The sequence below is a fragment of the Homarus americanus genome, unplaced genomic scaffold (genome assembly GCF_018991925.1).
Source record: "Homarus americanus isolate GMGI-L3 unplaced genomic scaffold, GMGI_Hamer_2.0 scaffold34360, whole genome shotgun sequence".
Lineage (NCBI taxonomy): Eukaryota > Metazoa > Arthropoda > Malacostraca > Decapoda > Nephropidae > Homarus > Homarus americanus.
The window spans coordinates 1,517,074-1,540,221 of NW_024739403.1; the positions used below are offsets into that span (position 1 = coordinate 1,517,074).

The 23,148-nt window shown below is 39.2% G+C and overlaps 1 protein-coding gene across 1 annotated transcript; it reads left to right on the forward strand.

Annotated features, from left to right (window-relative positions):
• The first annotated feature begins 3,287 nt into the window (after window positions 1-3,287).
• On the forward strand, window positions 3,288-22,253 carry LOC121874698 (gamma-secretase subunit Aph-1-like). The gene is given in 6 exon segments (XM_042378950.1): window positions 3,288-3,563; window positions 5,939-5,982; window positions 5,985-6,057; window positions 8,553-8,653; window positions 13,081-13,331; window positions 18,706-22,253. Coding segments are annotated over 6 exon segments (774 nt in total). The 5' UTR covers window positions 3,288-3,450; the 3' UTR covers window positions 18,898-22,253.
• The last annotated feature ends 895 nt before the right edge of the window (window positions 22,254-23,148 follow it).

A 23,148-nucleotide genomic window follows, 5' to 3' on the forward strand; every position in this document is an offset into this window, starting at 1 on the left:
TATCTTTGGCGGCCTGGAGAACTGTCGAGCAGTGACCTGAAGGCTGACATCTGAGGAACCTGTGGGGTTCAAGATGTTTGGTTCATCAGGATGGGATGGAGAAAGGAAACTCACAATGTGCTCTCTATATACATGTATTGGATGTACAATGCAGCTTGGTGCTGGGAAGGCAGCATGGTTACAAGCGTGATGTAGAGAGAGCTGGCTGGTGAGGACGCTCAGAGAAGGACAGCTAGGGGTCGCCATGCTCGCCAGCGGAGAGGGACCGCCAGGCAGGCGGAGGGAGCGAGGCCGCCAGGCAGCAGCAGAGGAGGTGGTGTTGCTGGCTGTGGGTAGAGAGCTGGTTGGTGAGGACGCTCAGAAGGACAGCTTGTGGGTCGCCATGCTCGCCAGCGGGAGGACCGCCAGGCAGGCAGGCGAGGGCCGCCAGGCAGCGACAGAGAGGTGGTGTTGCTGGCTGTGGCTGTAGGTAGAGAGGCGAGATCCACGAGGTCAGGTCTTAAATAGCGGAGGTAGGCGTGGCCAAGCAGTTGACCCCCGCTCCGTGGTGTATGGCGGCGCTGGTTGACCCAGACCACGAGGCATACACTAGAAATTGGTGGGGTCGGCTAGGCAGCGACAAACAGCGTTTGTAGAGGAGAATTCACTACAATACCCTTCCCTCCAGGCTGTGTAGGAACTTGTTGTCTGCAGAGTTGCATAGCACATGTGAGGCAGAACCGGGCGGTGCGTGCCTCATGTGAGAACAACGGCGATGGCGTGATGAGCCGGTCGCTGGATACAACTGTCTAGATACACAATATCTGTGGGGAGTAGAGGAGAATAAGGTGTGTGGAGGCGATGAATGCTGTGCTTCTCACGGCAGGTACAGAGTCGACAGATGCGCCTGCTGGGGTGTGTGGACCTGGGTCAGGAGCAGGGGCTGTGTCAGCAGCAGCGGATGAGGGCTGTGACAGCAGCTGGGTCCACGACAGCAGCAGGGTGCAGGACATCAGCAGGAGTACCTGAGGGAGAAAAGAGGGGTGTGGGTCACACTCAGGAACAGAGGCCGCATCAGGGGCGGCAGGGTTACTGCTGGGCCGGGGTCGGCGTCTGAGGCAGGACAGGTGTGCTGGGGTCGGTGGGACGTGGTGCTTGGGGCAGGAAGAGGCTGGTGTCTGCTTAGAGTAGCAGAGCTGCTCTAGGGTGTCTAACCTGCAGTGTAAGAGACAGTAGCTGTAGAGCCGATGAGAGCTGCTTCTGGGTGGATAAGCCAGTCTTCCATGTTGCTTGAAGACTGGGGCGTGATCAGTTTCTCCTCCATCCTGTGTGAGTGGTCACCCAGGGGTCCCATTTGTGGGGTTCAAGATGTTTGGTTCACACTCAGGATGGGATGGAGAAAGGAAACTCAATGTGCTCTCTATATACATGTTGTATTGGATGTACAATGCAGCTTGGTGCTGGGAAGGCAACATGGTTACAGCGTGATGTAGAGAGAGCTGGTTGGTGAGGGCGCTCAGAGAAGGACAGCTTGTGGGTCGCCATGCTGCAAGGCAGAGAGAGGACCGCCACAGGCAGGCGGAGAGCGAGGGCCGCCAGGCAGCGGCAGAGGAGGTGGTGTTGCTGGCTGTGGCTGTAGGTAGAGAGCTGGTTGGTGAGGACGCTCAGAGAAGGACAGCTTGTGGGTCGCCATGCTCGCCAGCGGAGAGAGAGGACCGCCAGGCAGGCGGAGGAGCGAGGCCGCCAGGCAGCGGCAGAGGAGGTGGTGTTGCTGGCTGTGGCTGTAGAGTGAGAGATACAGTAGAGTCATTAGTTAAGAGTGAAAAGAAGATTATTAGGAATTAGAAGAAAAAGTGGTGAAACTGAAATACAGTAGGAGTAGAAAGAATCTGGGCTCAACCAGATCCGCTTCATCTTTCTTATTGGTGTTTTGTCTTTGTTCTGCTCCCTTGGGTCGTCAGACCTTTGTATTAATATTGGTTTATTTATATAATGCTGCTTATTATTATTATGTTAGTTATTTGGAGTTAGTGAGCCCTTGGTCCTTGTGTAACTGGGAGGGTAGTCATTTTTTTTTTTTTTTTTTTTTTTTTTTGGTGTTAGTTAAGTGTTAGTTGTGTTAGTCTAAAAATATGGAGAGGCCTGCCAGGTTCTTAGTGGAGCTGGTTGGTCACTCTCATCTTTATTCCTCTAGTAATGTTTTATGTAGAAATGTGTATGATGAGGCAGGAGGTGGTTCAATTACTTCTTCCTGGCTGATATAACTGAGAGAGCGAGATCACCACGAGGTCAGGTCTTAAATAGCAGGGGTAGGCGTGGCTTAGCAGTTGACCCCCCGCTCCGTAGGTGTATGGCGGCGCTGGTTGACCCTAGACCACGAGGCATACACTGGAGGAATTGGTGGGGTCGGCTAGGCAGCGACAAACAGCGTTTGTAGGGAATTCCACTACAAACCCTTCTAACCCCACCATCCCTCCCTCCTTGCCTTACTGCCAGGGCGGCTGGGCCACCTCTTCCCTGTCTTTGTCGGGATGAGGCAAGGTTACCTGACCTCTGAAGTTTACGTCAAGAATTTATTATTAATGTAATAACATAATTGGTTATTTGCATGGGTGAAGTAATAAAGCCACAAGATGAAAACAATGTAGTCATGGGTTACTGTACCTACATTAGCTTATCAAAACTTTCAAGGGGGCGCACATCTAAAGGCTTGCCTAGGGCGCCAAATCATCTTGCACCGACCCTGCACCAACCAGCTCTCTCTACATCACGCATAACCATGCTGCCTTCCCAGTACCAAGCTGCATTGTACATCCAATACAATATGTATATAGAGAGCACATTGTGAGTTTCCTTTCTCCATTCCATCCTGAGTGTGAACCAAACATCCTTTACCCCACAGTACCTTGGTTTTTGAAGTACAAAGATGACATAACGTCAACGGCTAAACCGACTTATATTTAACCATTGCTTATATACGTACACTATATATGTATATGCTGAACCTTTGTGAACTCAATTATACCTTTTTTACGATTAAAATTTATCAATATAAGAAAATACATATACAAGATGAACCAATGTGAACTTGTACATCTTATTTGAATACATATATCTCTAGAAGTCTATCACTATGTTTGTACAGTACATGCTGATGATTTTACTGATTACGTGTATATCTTTACATCTATCTATCCGTTATCTATCCCGAGAGTCGATTAGTTCCCCTCCCACCTTGCTTCCCACACCACACAGGATATTCGGCGCTCGTGATTGGCTGGTCCCCCCCACACAGCACATCCCAGGCTGGTGATTGGCTGGCCGTATCTCTCCCAGACGCCTCACTTCCCAGTTCATCAACAAAGGTGACACATCCAACCTTTTGTTATTTTTTACATGCGCGCCATACTCCATACTTGCTTTTCTTCAAAGTTTTGACATCTATTGCGTGTGACCATATTGTGAGCCAAGATGACGGTAGCACAGTTCTTTGGGTGTGCGTTAATAGCCTTTGGACCTCCCATATCCATGTTTGCTCTCACAATAGCTAAGGACCCCATCAGAACTATTATGTTGGTTGCCAGGTGAGTTTTTGTTTTTATTATGGCTGACTGGAAATTCAAAAAGGGCATTTTAATGAATTATATTTATATGAGAGTGGGCAATAAGGACAATGAGTTTACTCGATAATGTTTTACTTTAGTGCTTGATATCTAGGTAAATTTGCGTAAGTAGGCCTAACTCATTTACTTAATTAAAAACACGTTTTTTTGCACAGTTCAGACTATTTCAAGACATTAACCTAACCTAGGTTAGGTTAAGATTGGATAGGTTAGGTTAAGTTAAGATAGGTTAGGTTAAGTTAGGTTAGGTTAAGTTAGGAGGCTACAGTGTAAATATTCCAGTAGACCAATCCAACTTGGTAGACCTCATACTACAGTAGCTCCACCTTGGTAGCACCTAGTACAATATATTTTACTATACTTTGAGAATCATTTAACCATATCTCATCAATGATTAGCTTATGTGATGTGCCAGATTTGTAATCCAGTGCAGTACCTGGTTTTTACTGTACATTTCTCACATGATTGGTTGCAGTCAACTTCACTCCATTTATTTGATAGTAGATTTATGGGGGTAAGGGTCATTTTGGTACCCAAGACAACTTGTACCCAACTCCATAATTCGCACCAAAGATTACTTACATCCAATTCAAGAGATAATCCATACCTCTTAGTATATATACCATGCATTTTAGCTTTATCTATGATTACAAAAAAAAAGATCTTGTAAATCTTGTAGAAAAGTGCAGTGAAATAGGGAAATGTAATGCAACGCTTAAAAATTGTTGCATCTCATTACATAAGTTATGTTATTCCGTCACACAAACATTGCACTGCAAGTACATATTTCACACTAATGTGGTTTAGAATAACTTTATTATATTTTACAGATTTCAGGCTAATAGATTTGGCAGTTTCATTTTATAAACTGGGCGATGTAAACGTTTAAAGTGGTCATAAGTCAACAAAATATAGACATGCATAAAAACAGATTGATTATCCAGTGCCAGCTTTTTGTAAACAAATCAGTTAATATACAGTGCAGTATATAATTCAGGGCTCCTCTCTGGTACTTCTTCCGGTATACTGAACTTGTTTGACATAGTGGCTGACATCGTGATATCGTCAGGAATTTCTTCTTCTGACATGTCAACGTCAAGAGTGAAATACAGTAGTAATAAAGGATATAAAAAGAAAAGAGTGAGAATATTGGCCAATGCATATGCAGTTAGTTAAGTTATTGTATGTTAATGATACTCTGGATAGATTTGTTTAAAAAGTCATGATCACGGAAAAAGACCAGTATGAGTAATGTAACGACTTGATTATGTGTCACCCAATATTCCCGCTCTTCCTATACAGTATTACCCCGCTTTACGCATTTTTTCGCGCGTTTCCCGTTCTGCGATTTACCCTGCCAGACCCGGAATGCTCACTTTCAGGCGGTCGCGTGTACTCTTTCTGGCGGAGAGCGGCGGGCAGGATGTCTTGCTAAGGTAAGCCCAGTCATCAAAACATTACTGAGTTCTTTACCGCCACCCACCACAGCCGGCCAAGTCAGTGATAGTGAGGATATGGACTTATATGGACTTTGAGGGGTTTGACAAAGAGGCCCTGCAAGCCTCTGTGGTGGATAGTGATACAATTGATACAATGATACAGGTGAGGGCCAATAATCTGCCCTCTGCCTCGGGAACCAACCCCCATCCCGTGTGCCCAGCCATCCTTTCTACTAATGTATGTGTTAAAACCTAATATTATTGATATTTCTCTTAATTATTAATTGTGTGTGCATACAATCATAAAATTAAGAAGTTAGTTTTACTACTAGCGTAGGTATTGTGTATGAAAAAGTAGGTTGGGGGTGGGCCGGGATGTTACCTCCAGTGAAAACAGAGAGAGACTAGCCTGTTTGCTGTGTTAGAGCTGGATGCGGCGCATTAAACTAGTCACTTTACCTTCAATTATGTTCAATAATTGTTAAAATGACTAAAAATTTAATTTAAACTTTTAAAATTATTGAATAGTATAAACTTCTTGATACAGTATTTACTAAAATAGTAAGGAATTTAAGCCCTAGAACGATTAATGTATTGGCGGACTGATACTAAAGCTGGTTGCCGGTCAGTGCAAGCGAAAACATGTTGAGGTCGGTTAGGTAAGAAATTCGTTAACCGAATTTTTGTTCGTTAACCGAATTGAAGATCCTTATGGAAGGCAGTTCGTTAACCGAAATCTCGTTAACCGAGGCGTTCGTTAAACGAGGGGTCACTGTAATGAACATTTACACAACATATGGATAAATGAGAATCTATTGTGTACAGTAATTAATTAGAGGAAGTTTTGCTCTAAAACACTTGATCAGATGATCATCTCATGCTTTTATTCCACCACAGTTCTTTCTTCTGGCTCCTGGCATTGCTGTTTTCATCCATCTTGTACACGCTGTCACCCAGCTACAGGACACCCTCATCTTTGGAGTTGTCTTCTCTGTCTTATTTCAGGAACTGTTTAGGTGAGTATCATTGGTAATTTTTATTTATTTATTTTTATTTTTTTATTTATTAATTTGTAGTTACAGTACATTCTGTATTTATTTATTTATTTATTTATTTTTTATTTTTATTATTTTTTTTATTACTGGCATTAGCCCACCCAGGTACAGGTCATTTTAAGCGACCCACATCAAGACCTGGCGGGCGAAAATATAATACCACTACTACTACAGTACTACCGGTACTACCGGGTACTACTACTAATAATAATGATAACAATAAGAATAATAATAAATTTAATAAAAATCAATAAAAATAAAGAAAAAATATATAATAAAGAAAATATTAATAATACTAATAAAAATTAATGCAAAATATAAATAATAATAAAGAGCCATAAAAAAAAGAAAAAAAAGAATGAGAAATGATATACAGTATGTAATTTGTGTTGTCAAAGTGGGAAATAATTGAGACCCTGCAATTGTGTGTAAATGAGGCAGCCATTTGAAAGTGAATTACAAACGAAAATTATGTCAGTACACATACTAATCATACGTCGGGACTTGAAAATATATGATTTGACAAAATTTTTACTAACTAGGCGGTCATTATGTCGGGGTGGTAGTAAGTCGGGCAGTAGCTGTGCTTCATTTTAGTCCATATAACACGCTGACTTGAACATATAATCAACGACCTCACCAGCCAAGACTCGAACCCTAGACCTTATCGTGTGACCAGGGAGCGCTACCCACCATGCCACAAGGACACTAAAAGCAATCCTGAACTATTTTATATTTCCAAAGCCTGTTCATCGGGCTGATGGCACCATGAACCTCCCATTGGGGATTGCCGTGTGTCCTTGTGGCATGTGAAGTCAGAACAATGAAACCAGATAGATAGATAGATATATATATATATATATATATATATATATATATATATATATATATATATATATATATATATATCTTGATAAAATCACGGGAAAATGGAAACAACGGATTCCTTAGCTTTTATCTTTATCCATTTTCCGTGTGATTATCAAAATTATACGTTTTCATTGTGGATTTACATGAAATAAATAAATATATATATATATATATATATATATATATATATATATATATATATATATATATATATATATATATATATATATATATATATATATATATATATATATATATATATATATATATATATATATATATATATATATATATATATATATATATATATATATATATTTTGATATAAGTATAGCATATTGGACTTCAGGAGTTGAAAAAAAATGTATAAGATATGAAATATTGTTTTGTATGATATACCATGATTTTAATACTCTGACATAAAAGAGATTATTTCAAGTTTTCAGGTTAAGTGAGTAAATTCTTTCACATGCAGTATTAAGTCTTAAAGCTTATCTAAATTACCAGTACAGTGGTCTCTAGGTTAACGAACACAATTCGTTCCAGAAGGTCGTTCGTTAACCGAAAATTTCGTTAACCGAAACCATTGTTTCCATGGGATTTTTGGTAATTGGTTCCAGCTCACCGAAAATTTCATACAAACTAAAAATAAATACAGTAAAGTACACTTACTTTGAGGTGTGCATGTAGAAGGCTCCTGGTTGATGATGATGATGATGATGGGAATTAGAATGGGGGTAGAGGAGAAGGGAGAAGAGAAGGCATTGGGGTGGAAGAGAGGTCACCCCATGCTTCATGTTGCCATTTCACCCACAAAATTTTAGTTCACTTGGTGTAATTCAAGATTATTTTCTTTAAATCAACACTGCACTGTATTATATATTGTCAATATGTAAAATAAATTTCAGAATGACCAATAATTGTACTGTAAAAATAGTTTATGTTCAAGAGAGTCTCAAGCAAGATGCTTCCTCCACTGAGCAGGGACACAAACTGACGCCATTCTGGGTGAGTCAGGTGGCTGTTTGGCGCGCTAAAGACTAGTTCCCTGTACTTCAATTATGTTAAATAATTGTTAAAATCACTACAAATTTTAATATAAGACTTGGAAAATTATTGAATAGTACAACCTTCTTGATATTTACTCAAATGGTAACGAATTTAAGCCCTAAAACCGATTACTGTATTGGCGGACTAATACTACAGCTGGTGAGCAGACGAAAACATGTTGGGAAAAATTCGCAAGGAATTCGTTAACCGAAATTTTTTCATAAACCGAAGTGAAGATTCTTATGGAAGGCAATTCGTTAACCGAAATTTCGTTAACCGAGGCGTTCGTTAACCGAGGGACCACTGTACTGTATATGTTTCAATCATTCAATTTGTGCATGTATTGGCTATAACATTTGCATCATTTGTGTACTATATACTGCACCACCCCTGTATATATATTTTAATTTTCATGTCTGCTGAGGGTAATCTGTGACTTAGAGGTTTGGTGTTGTACAGTTTACTATTTAGAACATTTCTCTGAACTTTATGTACTGTATTTCCATTTTGCTCTTAGGCTGCATTTATATTTTCAGGTTTTTATGGTTCTTGCTCATCCAAAAGGCAGAGGGAGGGCTAAGGAAGGTGAGCGATGGTAACTTACAGATTGTGGAGAACAAGAATATACTGGCCTACGGTAAGTATATTTTGCTTATGTCATGGGTTGCGTTAGGCTTACCCACGCAACCAACTCCAAAGTTTGTTTTACCAGAGATAAGACGCCCGGCGAGGCATAACTGGGACATGTATTTTTCCATTAGCGTATGTTAGCCAGCCTTTAGGGGGGTGGGCAGTGAAACAGTGTTGTACTGTTCATCGCTTCACACCCAAAAACCTCATTTTAAGTAGTATCCCCTGAGCCATGGGTTAGTTAAGACGTCGCCTCCATCCTCTCCCTCCTGAAAGGGGGCGGGACACCACACCACACAGAGTCCTCCACGCCACTCCGTCCTGTGAACCGTCGTCGACACGAGACTAAGCGTGTTAACCTAGGTTTGTTATCCCCGTGGAAATGGTTAATTAATTCACGCTTACAGAGTTCTCCTGCACGACACCCGTCTACCGTGACCGTGATCGACACGAGACTAAGTGTGTTAACCTAGGTTTGTTATCCCCGTGGAAATATCACGTGTGGAAGCCTGGTTGCGACAAAAGCAATCCAGGCTGGTCTATTGCACCTAATGGTTAATTCAAGTCACGCTTACCAGTTATACTTGCCGCGACAACCATCCACAGTGACTGTCAGTGACGCGAGACTTTGTGTGGTAACCCAAGAGTACCTTTTTGTTGTTATGGCCGTGGGAAGAAGTTCTTGTGATGAAGCCTGGTTGCAACAAAAGCAATCCAGGCTGGCAGTAAATGTATCACTTGAAGAATTAAGGCTCTGTTAAGTCACACCCATAGTAGAGTAACCACATGTGTCCCCAAGTTGAAAATTCCCTGTTTTAGAAGATTAATTTTATTACAGCGTGAACGTGAGTAAATCATATATCCATGCAAATTGTAAATCATCGTATGGAAGCTTGACAAATAAATGTAAGTGCAATTATCTGCCCGTATCTGTGATCCTATCTTATTATTACTAAAGGTAATGACTGATTGGTTATGACATAGTATAACCAATAACTTAGATGGATGTTGAAAATTAAATGAATTCATTAAATCATCATTTATCAAGTATAAATCATGGAACGTCGAGTGGTGGAGTGAACTTCTACGTAGATACGCCATAATCTCCTGTAAGTAATCAGTGTGAAGGTATCGGACTCTACGGTAAGAAATAAGAAATACTACATATTATTATCTTTATATAATATAATCCACTCATACTTACCACCGAACCACCCCAAAACCATGACAATTGGCGCCCGAACAGGGACACAGACCGCGGGTAATTGCACTCTTGTCAGCAGTTTGTGCAAACGCATATATTGTACTACGAATGATTACTAGTACATTTGAGGGGACTCTAAGAAATTTTGAATGTGAAGTTAAAGGTGGAAAATAAAGAAACAGAAGAGGACTTGTGATGTTTGCCAGAACCAGCGACGGAGGGCGAGTTCTACCTGCACCCCTGTGGCCTCTCACAGTGATCCCCGAACCCTTGAGAGGGTGGCGGCGGACATTGTGGTCAGCAAACCCAGTTCCACATCAGCCAGCTGATTCAGTATGAGGCGGTGGACTGCACACCCAAGGGTGAGTGACGGGAAGAGTACCTCCACACCTTTGGGGGTCCTCATCAACGGAGGGACCCAGTTCCACCTCAGCCTCCCGATTCACTACGAGGCGGTGGACAGTAAACCCAAGGGCGAGTGACGGACAGATTTACATCTTCATTTTGGTGGACTTCAGCTTGAGGCGGTGGACAGTAGACCCAAGGGTGAGTGATGGGCAGAGTACACCCTCACCTTGGGGGACCTCAACAACAGAGGGACCCAGTTCCACATCAGCCGGCTGAAGGAATCCTTCTCTTCACCACCGGGGGAAGTTCATTAGTCATTGCAGAGCGTGTCTAGGACCTGACCTATGTGTGGGAGTGTCCATATGTTCCGGTCAACTCGAACCTCCACGCTTCTGACGACTCTTCAAATGTTATGTAAACCTTTTCACACCTCTCTACATTTAAGAACATAACACGACACCTGTACCACCTAAACAATGTCTACATACCCTACACTACACAACAAGTTGCTGTAACATAAATGTAGCGTGTTTACGCTTAGCATGAACTATTGCTCGGGAATTGTCACCCTTGCCTCGGAGTTTCCCTCCAGCCTGAAAATCTAAAGTAAATGTTGAGGTTTTCCCTCAGTGGCGATTGGCAACTACATCCCGTTGCAGTGTTAGTGTTACACACACACCACAGTGTGAATGTTGAATTGTGTGTCTGGGCTAGGCTTTCTCTTGATTGTATACAGGTGCTGAAATTTTTATTCTCCGAAGAAAAATTTTTCTTAGTAGGGGCGATTGTCATGGGTTGCGTTAGGCTTACCCACGCAACCAACTCCAAAGTTTGTTTTACCAGAGATAAGACGCCCGGCGAGGCATAACTGGGACATGTATTTTTCCATTAGCGTATGTTAGCCAGCCTTTAGGGGGGTGGGCAGTGAAACAGTGTTGTACTGTTCATCGCTTCACACCCAAAAACCTCATTTTAAGTAGTATCCCCTGAGTCATGGGTTAGTTAAGACGTCGCCTCCATCCTCTCCCTCCTGAAAGGGGGCGGGACACCACACCACACAGAGTCCTCCACGCCACTCCGTCCTGTGAACCGTCGTCGACACGAGACTAAGCGTGTTAACCTAGGTTTGTTATCCCCGTGGAAATATCACGTGTGGATGCCTGGTTGCGACAAGAGCAATCCAGGCTGGCCTATCAAACCTACAGTAAATGGTTAATTAATTCACGCTTACAGAGTTCTCCTGCACGACACCCGTCTACCGTGACCGTGATCGACACGAGACTAAGTGTGTTAACCTAGGTTTGTTATCCCCGTGGAAATATCACGTGTGGAAGCCTGGTTGCGACAAAAGCAATCCAGGCTGGTCTATTGCACCTAATGGTTAATTCAAGTCACGCTTACCAGTTCTACTTGCCGCGACAACCGTCCACAGTGACTGTCAGTGACGCGAGACTATGTGTGGTAACCCAAGAGTACCTTTTTGTTGTTATGGCCGTGGGAAGAAGTTCTTGTGATGAAGCCTGGTTGCAACAAAAGCAATCCAGGCTGGCAGTAAATGTATCACTTGAAGAATTAAGGCTCTGTTAAGTCACACCCATAGTAGAGTAACCACATGTGTCCCCAAGTTGAAAATTCCCTGTTTTAGAAGATTAATTTTATTACAGCGTGAACGTGAGTAAATCATATATCCATGCAAATTGTAAATCATTGTATGGAAGCTTGACAAATAAATGTAAGTGCAATTATCTGCCCGTATCTGTGATCCTATCTTATTATTACTAAAGGTAATGACTGATTGGTTATGACATAGTATAACCAATAACTTAGATGGATGTTGAAAATTAAATGAATTCATTAAATCATCATTTATCAAGTATAAATCATGGAATGTCGAGTGGTGGAGTGAACTTCTACGTAGATACGCCATAATCTCCTGTAAGTAATCAGTGTGAAGGTATCGGACTCTACGGTAAGAAATAAGAAATACTACATATTATTATCTTTATATAATATAATCCACTCCTACTACCACCGAACCACTCCAAAACCATGACAATTCGATCACGGTCACGGTAGACGGGTGTCGTGCAGGAGAACTCTGTAAGCGTGAATTAATTAACCATTTACTGTAGGTTTGATAGGCCAGCCTGGATTGCTCTTGTCGCAACCAGGCATCCACACGTGATATTTCCACGGGGATAACAAACCTAGGTTAACACGCTTAGTCTCGTGTCGACGACGGTTCACAGGACGGAGTGGCGTGGAGGACTCTGTGTGGTGTGGTGTCCCGCCCCCTTTCAGGAGGGAGGGGATGGAGGCGACGTCTTAACTAACCCATGGCTCAGGGGATACTACTTAAAATGAGGTTTTTGGGTGTGAAGCGATGAACAGTACAACACTGTTTCACTGCCCACCCCCCTAAAGGCTGGCTAACATACGCTAATGGAAAAATACATGTCCCAGTTATGCCTCGCCGGGCGTCTTATCTCTGGTAAAACAAACTTTGGAGTTGGTTGCGTGGGTAAGCCTAACGTAACCCATGACAGCTTATTTCTTAAGAGTACAGTATGTACAGTACTATGGCTAATTAGGAATTTGTAAAACAGTAATCAAAATTTATTACGTACACTATATGGCAATAAGTGGAAGAAATCTTAAATTAAAGGATAGATGACTAGCCAGTGACAGTACAGTATGAGCAGTTCTTTGTTGAGCCCAAAATTTAGCATACAGTAATTTTGATTGTACAGTATAACCAAGATGAAATTCGGTTGTACATCTGGATTGTATATAAAGTATATGTTTGTAAGTAAAAGACTTTAACTGAATTCTCAGCAAGTTTTTAAGGTATTTGATATGGAAATATTCTTAATATTTTTCAGTATCTGGACTTGGTTTTGGCATGATTTCTGGTGCATTCTCTCTGGTGAATGTTTTGGCTGACATGACAGGACCAGGAACTATAGGGATGAAAGGCGATCCCTACAATTTTTTTATTGCATCGGCTGTCACCAGTTTGGCATTCATTATGCTCCATGTGTTCTGGGGTATCCTGTTTGTCAATGCCATCCACCGCCGTGCATACCTTCAACTGGCTTATGTGATTCTCTGTCACATGTTGGCATCATGCATTGTAAGTATTTTGTTTAGCTGTACATATTGATAATGAATTGAAGTTATTACTTCATAGATGTTATAGAATTTTGTGTATTTATAATACATACAGTAATAGAATACAGTAATGGTCCTCTAATTTTATAGACTGGATATACTGTACTGATACAGTACAGTAAATGGATTTTTTTTTTTATGAACTCTGGATTTTCTTCTGAAATTGATAGGTTTGAATGTTTTCTGGTAGCATGAAAGAAGGAAAAGTATTATAAATAGAAAATTAAAGGTGATGAATTTGGAATGAGATTTTGATGTTAACAATAATTTTCAGAGTACTGGTACCATGTAAACTATGTATTAATCATAGAAAAAATGAGAGAGAAAATACATGTGTTAAAACTTTCTCTGGGTAACAAGACCATCTATTTTATTGTTAACCTTGACAAAATTAATGTCCAAAGTAAAAATTTGAAAATAGCTGATAATGTTTGTGGATCATTCAACTTATGATTTGCGAGATTCTCCCACAAGTTAGTAGAACATTCTGTAGCTGAGACTTTCTTGTCCACGAAGCTTAATGTTCTAGCAGCAGGTGTCGCTGTCCTGTCAGATCAATGATAGTTGCTGCTTAACACCAAGTGAACAAGGTATAACAAAGCAGAGCTCCAACCCTAGTCTGGTAATTGATTTGCAAGTTGTGGAATCAACTGGTATGCCAGGTATGAACCTTAAGTTTAATTCACTCTTGTTTTTTATACCACATCTACCCTAACATTTCACCTGCTGTCATTCTACTAACAACATGAGTTGCCAGCACTTCTCTGTTTTGTTCTCCTTGTGGATCTTTCTCACACATGGGTCCTATTTTCCACATCAGTGTTTTGTTGTTACCTGTACACTATTAACATATGATACACTACATGTAGTTACAGTTTGTTTATGTAAAACATTATTATTGGAGGTGAGTGGTATTTCATGGCTTCATGCACTTGTCAGTTGGAGGGTTGACATTTTCCAAGAATATAGTACAGTACTGTACTGTACAGTAGGATCTCAAGTTTAGCGAGTTTTAGATTCGCGATTCATATGTTTCGTGTCACTTTTAAAATTTCCAACCTCTCAAGAATAGCTGTTTTCATTACCAGTTTTGCGAGTCAATGGAATGTGGGCAGCGTGCATTGTTGCGGTCTTTTGTTATCCGCCGACCCGCTGAGTGTTTTTTGTTTATGGCAGTTACTGTAGTTTGAATGGACGAGAGTGAGCGGTGCCCACCCGGGCATAGGTCACTGACCCACATCAGGGCCTGGTGGAAAAAAATGTAATAATAATAATAATAATAATAATAATATTTCATTGTAAATAAAATTTATAAAAAATACAAAATTGAAAATAAAATAATAAATACATAATAATAATAATAATAATAATAATAATAATAATAATAATAATAATAACACTGTGATAATAATAATAATAAATAAATACAAAAATGGAAAAAAAATCAAAAGAGAAACAATATATATACTGTATATTGTGTTGTCAATACACCCTGTAGTAAGAGAAACAATTGAGACCCTGTAATTGTGTGTATATGAGGCAGAAAGTCAGATCAGCAACCTGGGACTTGGTCACAATTTTCGTGATGCCATATGGCGGCAGGGTCTACCATTAAACATGCTTCCAATATCTTCCCAGGTGGTAGTACCTCCCTGTTTCACGAGATTCTTGTTTAACTATTAACGATTCTTGTGTATTTGCGATTCTTGTGTATTAACGATTCTTGTGTACGTATTAGTGATTCTTGTGTATTAATGATACTTGTCGACGTACAGTATTATCGATTCTTGTGTACTAGCGATTCTTGTGTGCTAGCGATTCTTGTGTGCTAGCGATTCTTGTGTACTAGCGATTCTTGTGTACTAGCGATTCTTATGTATGAGTGATTCTTGTGTATTAACGATTCTTGTGTATAAACGATGAGTGAAGTTTGTAATGTAAGTGTCGGGTGCGGTTCTGGTGGTAATGATGACCATAGAGAAGGTCAACAAGGAAAGCCCCAAGCCAAACGTGACTTCCGTAAGGGGGTAAAGAAGAGAAAATATGCCCTTGAAATGAAACGAGAAATGCTTGAAATTATCAAAAGTGGTGCTCGTACCTGTGAAATCATGAGTAGATTCATCTGCCCCAAATCTACCATACTTTCCCTTAAGAAGAAAAAGGAAGCCTTAACTGCTTCTGTGGATGTATTCTCAAGATTTTCTAGTAACAGGACATTCTCCGATACTTCACAACAAAACCTACTGCTTGTTTTAACAGAGCATTACCTTCACAAGTGGGTGGAAAGAAGAAACCGTGAGCAAGGCGACCTGTCTGGGCCACAGATAAGGTATCAGGCACGTGTTTATTATGCTGCAGTTGCACAGAAGAATGCATTAACTTCACCACCGTTCAATGTTTCTGTTGGTTGGTTGGCTGCTTTTAAGAAGTGTTATGAAGTCAAGTTTGCCCACTTCCATGGGAGAGTGCATCGGCTGATGTCGTAGCAGCAGAAAAGTATCTACAGTACTTGTCTTTCAAACTCTTGTAAAAGAGGGTGGTTATTGCCGAGACCAGATCTTCAATTGTGATGAAACTGGTAGTTTCTGGAAGAACTCACCAAAGACCACTTTCATTGCCAAGGATTAAAAACAGACAAGGGGTGTAAAGACTTCAAAGGACAGGATTTCAGTTTTATTCACAGCTAATACAAGTGGAGATTTCTTAATGAAACACTATGGTTGTTAACCGTTCTGCCCGTCCTAAAGCCTACCATCTTGCCTGTGTGTTGCAGCTCAATGTTTATTGGACGTCTAATAAGAAACCTTTATACACCGATTGGTTTGACAAGCACTTTGTTCCTGATGCCCAACAATACTGCCAGAGGAAGAACATTGACTTCAAAGTAATCCTGGTGATGGATAATGCTCCTGGACACTAATTTTCTAATTGGACACCACCCTAATGTACAAGTTATCTTCCTTCCTCCTAACACCACATCGCTTCTGCAGCCACTCGACCATGAATTCATCAGTAATGTTAAACTGTTCTACTATCAGTCACTCTATAAAGACTTTTGTCAGCAGACAGACTCTTTAGTTTAGTTACAACAAATCAAAGCAGTACTCTCTCACGGTGATCCGGCTCTATCAGATAACCAGGAGAAGGAGGAGGAGGAGATGATAGACGACCCGACTCCTAGCACCCCACCATGCCGCAACTGTGAAGTGTTATCAGTTTGTGAATTTTGGAAGAAATATAATATTAAAAATGCAGTGGATAGAATTGTTGAGGTATGGTGTAAAATTAATTTTGCAACAATGCTACACGCATGGAAGCCTTTGTTCACTAACTCCGAGGTAAGTGGGGCAGAACAGACCAAGGAAAGCGGGGAGAGGCAGTCCGTTGGCAACACTAATGGACACAGTGGAGGCAGTGTGGTCAGTCCCAGCACCGGGATTTTCGGATGTTCAGGTTGAAGATTTGCAAGAAATCGTTGGTCAACATCAGCAGCAACTGACAATTGAAGAAATGTTGGAGGAGGATAAAGAACAAGGAGAACAGCAACCAACACAAGGATGACGTTAAGCCTGGTGAACTTACAACATGCCAGCTGACTGAGGTGCTCACAACCATCACACGTCTCGGTGAACAGCTTGATTACAATACCAGGTCTCATGCTCAGAACTGTATTTGATAAGGTTTTGGACGAATGTAAGGTCATGTACATGTCCCATGTTAATGCTCGTCAGCAGGCCATATTACTCGGTACTGTGTAAGGCCCAGCCTGTTAATGCCTTGGCAAACATCACTTTAGGAGATGATGATGGCACCACCGATGATGATAGTGAAGTGTTGGGTGACTTACTGGTGGAAGAGCTGCCTCAAGGCTTTGAGGGATTTGATGCTGAGGTGAGAGGAGGTGCAAAGGAGGGAGCATGGAGAAAGCAGTAACCAGCCCTCCCTGGCTTGGAACCCATCAAGCTGCACCGTCTAGGATTTCACTGATTACATCAAGATAAGTTATTCTACAATATGAGTGTATATAATTATTGTTATCAACAATATGTACAAAATAATATGTATGAATACATTACAGTAATGTCATTTTCTTGGTGGGTTGTAGGTCATTATAGGGGGGTTTGGGTGACACCTCAGAATTGATTAGGCTTATTTACATGTACCTGTATTTCAACGTCACTCATTTCGCAATTTTAAATTTTGCGATGCTAAAACCGGTGCCAATTAGTCGCGAAACTTGAGCTCCTAATGTATTGTATTAATTGTCCCATTCACATAGTTCAGCCCTTCAATTTTATTTTTCATCATTATCATCTCCCTTTTATGGCAATTTTTCATGTTTTTGTGGGTTTGCCTTGATAACCTGATGATAGCTGTTCAAGCTGCATGGACCTTTGCAACCTCTTTCATCAACTTCTTTTCTTTGATGTTATTACTTATAACCTCTCCTCATATTATTCTCAGTCTACCCCTAGCTATCATCCCTTCCACATTGAAACTCGTATATCTCTTAACTCAAATGGGCTCGTCTACTCTTTCCACATGCTCAAACCATCTCGGCCTACATCTGCACAAAACCTCACCAATACTTTCGATACCCATCCATCCTCACAGCTCTGAACAGGGTTTTCTATCTCACTGTCAAGTTACATATCCACTTCATTTTGGCTCACTGAAGTCTATGTATGTCATTCTCTTTAGCTGCACATGTTTTACTGCCATAGAACATCACACTTCTCATGCTAGTTGCATACTGTACCTATATCCTTTCATGTGATGAAAATGTCCTTTTGCCATTACAGTATAAAGATAACAGCTCCCTAAACATTTTATATCCACTTCTGACTCTTGTAACTAAGCTGACTTCAACACCACTGTCTGCACTTATCATAGCAAGGTAACAGAACTCCTTGACACAGTCCAGGAATAAATTCCCAGCTCTGAACTTTTCCAGTCTTGCTTAAACCATGCGGGTACCTGTATATAAAGCAAACTTAAGGTCAGCACCTCATGCATCTCTTACACTTTCTGGCTTTTGAAGCAAGTATTGCAATAGTGGAGGTGTTCTACTTCACTTACCTGGTGTTTTAGGTGAGTTGCTATTAAACAGTAATTGACACTGATCTGATAAGATGTTTGAAGCCTGCAATTAGATCATCAAACCCCTTGGATAATGAAGGCTCTTCCAGGGGGTGTTTTAGTGCAGGAATCTCATGTTGCTCACCTCTTTCCTGCATCCATAAAATGGGATTTTATACTTAAGTCCTTGGTATGGTATCTTTTCTAATGATCATTTCAATCTCTTTATTTTAATTCATTTTCATTATATTTTCCAGACTTTGATAAATCCCTTGTATTCAGTGACCATCCCAACGGTGTGGATTCTTACAATCCTCTCAGGAGTATTGGCCTTTATTGTGGCTGGAGGCTCACACAGAACCATCAAAGCTGCCATAGGTGGGCACCCGAGAGTCTTGCAAGTGACCACCAGTGATGGCAATACTACTGCAACAGTAAATGAGGGATGAATGTGAAATATTTCACTTTGAGTGTGTTTCTGCTACATTTATAATTACTAGGAGGCTCAAGTAATTAGCTTGCTCTAATGGACATTCCAGTCAGTTAATGACAAAGAGCTTACTCAGTGTATATGCAGTGGGACTTAGCTGGTACAGGGCCCAAACACCTATTTAAGTGTAAGTGCATTGAACAGTTACAGGGGCCATTTCAGTAGCTAATGTTAATGATGGAAAAATAAATGATATTATTAGAGACATTTTTAGATCAAAGAATATGAATAAAGATTGTGATTTTCTAGTAACTTTTTTCCACCAATATTCTACAAACCTGCTCTTATTACAGTATGTAGATTTAGTTTAGGTTACATTAGATTGATTAAGATTAGGTCAGGTTATTATGCAGGAGAATGGTACAGTACTATATATGAGAAACCCTTCTTCACGGAACCCTTTCTCATCACAGTGTTACAAACTTGTAATTTAATACTCCTTCCCTGTTCTGCCTAATTTCTTACTTTGCCTTACCTGCTTAGGTGTACACATATACCTGTAGTCATCTTTATCTTTTGCTTATTTCATCAAATGAGTTTCTTAAAAGTACCCAAAATCTTTTTCATTATCCTATTTCGAGCTTTGTTTACTCTTCAGATGCCCCATGCACATCTCTCAAAATCCGTTAAAAATTTTGCACTTTAATAACAAGTAGGTCTCTCTCTACTTACTCTCTCTGAAAATTTCTGGTTTGTCTGCTTATTAGACCTTATCTGTAATTAAATATTCGTTAGCATAAAATGTGGTGACCATTTTGAACATCTATGGTTGGTGGTAAATTTTAGTAGTTTAAATTGTTTGAATTTATTGTTGAGGAATTATCTGTACCATCCTTGTTCATCAACCTGACAGAGTGTAACTTCAGTATTACATAGCACATACTGTGCTGATATGGCACTAAGTTCTATTTTGCAGTAAAACTCGTTGCTGATACCAAGATGCCAGTACGGTAACTATCACAAGTGCCAAAGTAGAATTTGTGAGTCATCTTTTGTTCGATAGTTTTCCCATCATTATGTATTTAGTATAATCAACAGTTACTCAGTTACACAGTAAAATTTGACAACAGTGGTGTTGATGGAATGTAAGAAAATCAGTCGAGTCTGAAACATGATGTTTTTCTATTTTTTCATTAGATAATTCTTGTAAGTGACAAATCCAGGGCAGGATTTGACTCTTGACTCATCTGTATCAGTGCAAAATTACTGGAGCAGAATATAAAAATCTCCTTTTTTCTCTCGATGTTTTTCAGGAAATGCACTTCCTGATTTCATATTCACTCCCTAGTATAACTTGCAACATTTCAGAACAAATGTGAAGAGATAACTAACAATCTGCAGGATTCAGTAGTACGTAATTTTTATCTACTGTTTGTTATTTCCATATCTTTCTTGGTCAGCCTTCTCAGGCTTGTGTCTGAATGGGGGTTCACTGCTTGTATGATTTCTTAAAAAAAAAAAAAGTAAACAGCAAGGTCATGAAGCAATGATGTTAGTAGTTCCTCATCACTTCAGGTGTACCTTGGCATGATTATGGCAACTGTCCATTGTAAGATTGACAAAGTATGCAAGTGTTTAACAAGGATTTTAAAACCTTATAGCCAGTGTAAGTGGCAGTTGAGTAGAAAAACTGGATGATAAGGTTTAGATGCACCTTTTTGTACCTCAAATTTAAAGGTGTATGTGTGTTTGTATGTATTTGTATCTATATTTATATGTATCTACAATTGCAGGCAAAATTCCCTGGACACTTGGCAGTATGTGGCATGTAAATACTGTACTTGAGGATCATTAGGTGAGAGGGGATTGGAAATTTAACCTGCTTTCTCAGATTTTTCTTTGTATTTAGTAGTGTTTTTTCATTTTGTGTTTATGACATACTACTGTATGTGATCAAAAACAGCATTATTAGATATAAACCAATCATATACAGTACGAGTATACTGTACCCATTATGAACCAGTAATAGTTGCCAGGTACTCTACAATATTGCCAAGTGTTCATGAAATTTTGTCCACAACTTAACATATGGATAAAGTTGTATTTAGTTATATCTCTTTCTGTTTGCTTATATATATATATATATATATATATATATATATATATATATATATATATATATATATATATATATATATATATATATATATATATATATATATATATATATATATATATATATATATATTTGTGTATGTATGTATATTGTATAAAGATACTTTATTTAAATTTCCTCTATAATAGTTTGGAATAGGAAAACTTTGGTTGAAATATCATATGGATTCTGTATACTGTACCATCAACAGTTGTTGCAAGAAATAAAACATAACTCATTTTTGTTTATGCTAATTCAGTAACTGGAAAATTCTTTAATGCATTGCTAATATCAAAAGCTCATTAATTAATTGCTAATAATACCATGCTAATATAGGTAAAAAGTCATATGGGAGTATTTTTTAAGCTAAACAGTCTGTGTTGCTCATTTTATAAGCACAAACAACATAGTCAGTCAAATTTATGTACCGTGTTGATAATCTTTCCCTATGTTGATTCTGATAAGTCAGTCAAATTTAAGTACCTGTACCATGTTGATAATCTTTCCCTATGTTGATTCTGATATTTAATAAAGACGTTTGCTGTACTATACTGTACCTGTATTGTGCATTTGTCACAGAAAAGAGAATAATTTGTTTAAGGTTTAAAAGGTCTTGTGAAATTACAGTACACTGAAGACTAAGGTGATTTGTTTGTTTTGTCGCATTTATTTGCATAATGTGTGAAATCTGTAATGCCTTTCCTTCATCTTTACCATACAGGTATAAAGAAAATTAAAATTTTCATTTTAGAAACTGATCTATATTGTACTGCAAGTTTTTCAGTTATTATTAGTGTGTTTTAATTCTATAGTATACCCAGAAAGTCATTAACAGTTAAAGGTTGCTGTAATAGTTTGTAATTTAAAATATAATGCCGTGCCTTGAACCAAGAGCCATTGGAATTTATTTGCACCTCCATGACAAACAATTGAGAGAAATGCATAATTAAAAATATTCAAGAACTTTATTCCTGCTGCACAAGATACTGTATAGTATTGTTTACTTATTTACTTTACTTGAAATTCCACTACATTATTCTGTTATAAACAACAAGAATTTGTGCTTGTGTACCCAAGTCTGGATGTCCCACTGTACTTTAGTTGATCTGGTCATGTAATTATGAGAATTACAACTCGTACCCTATTAGTTTTCAGTGATTGTTAAACATATAAGTATTGTACAGTGAATTGTAATGAATGTATAACTGGTTTAAAGTAAATGCCATTTTTTTTTTACTCCTTGTAATCCCTTTTCTTTGTTTCTTATGCATCACAATTTCCAAGACATTTATTATGCTATGTGTATTATCACAGTCTTGGAATAATAATTTGTCCTGGTCCTGTTTATTTGTGGTGATGTGATTCTCAAGAATCATCATTTAATATATCTGTAACATATACACATGTATGTCCATGATCAATTTATGAGCTGGGTGGCCCAGGCATTTCTATCTACAGAGCATCAGCCAAATGTCACACCCACAAATGCTCACTATCCAATGGTAAATTCTCATTCTTCACTGAATAATTCTACCATCACATACCAAGATATATTATTAAGCATAAATTTTACTACAGGTACTGTATATTCTACCTAATTATCTAATTTGAATTTAACATGGTGTTCAGTTAAGAGTTTGGAAGTGTTGCTTAAATCCTGAAGGTATGAAAATAAGATGTTCCCTTTTACAAATTTCAGTTTAGTTTATTAAAATTTTTACTTAAAACAAATTGTAAAAGTGACTGCCAATAAGAACAATTTTAATGCATGCGAGTCATATAAATTACATTATCATAAAACAGCACACTGATGTAATTATTACAATGTTCACAAAGTTATGACCAAAATTTGAGGAGAGTGGAAGTAATACTGTTTTAATACTGTGAATGGAGGAATCTACTAGAGTTTAATGTTTTGTAAACATTGCGAAAATGTTTGGTTCACATCAAAATTGAAATTTTTTTTTGAAATTGACTTAGCACAGCAGCATATAAAGGCTACTGTTGTTAATAGGAACAATGATTTAGCTATCCATATGGCATCCTTACTTATAAAAAAAATTAATACATTCCCTCTGGTACGAGGGCTGTCTGTCGAGGCTAGTATTGTGTGCT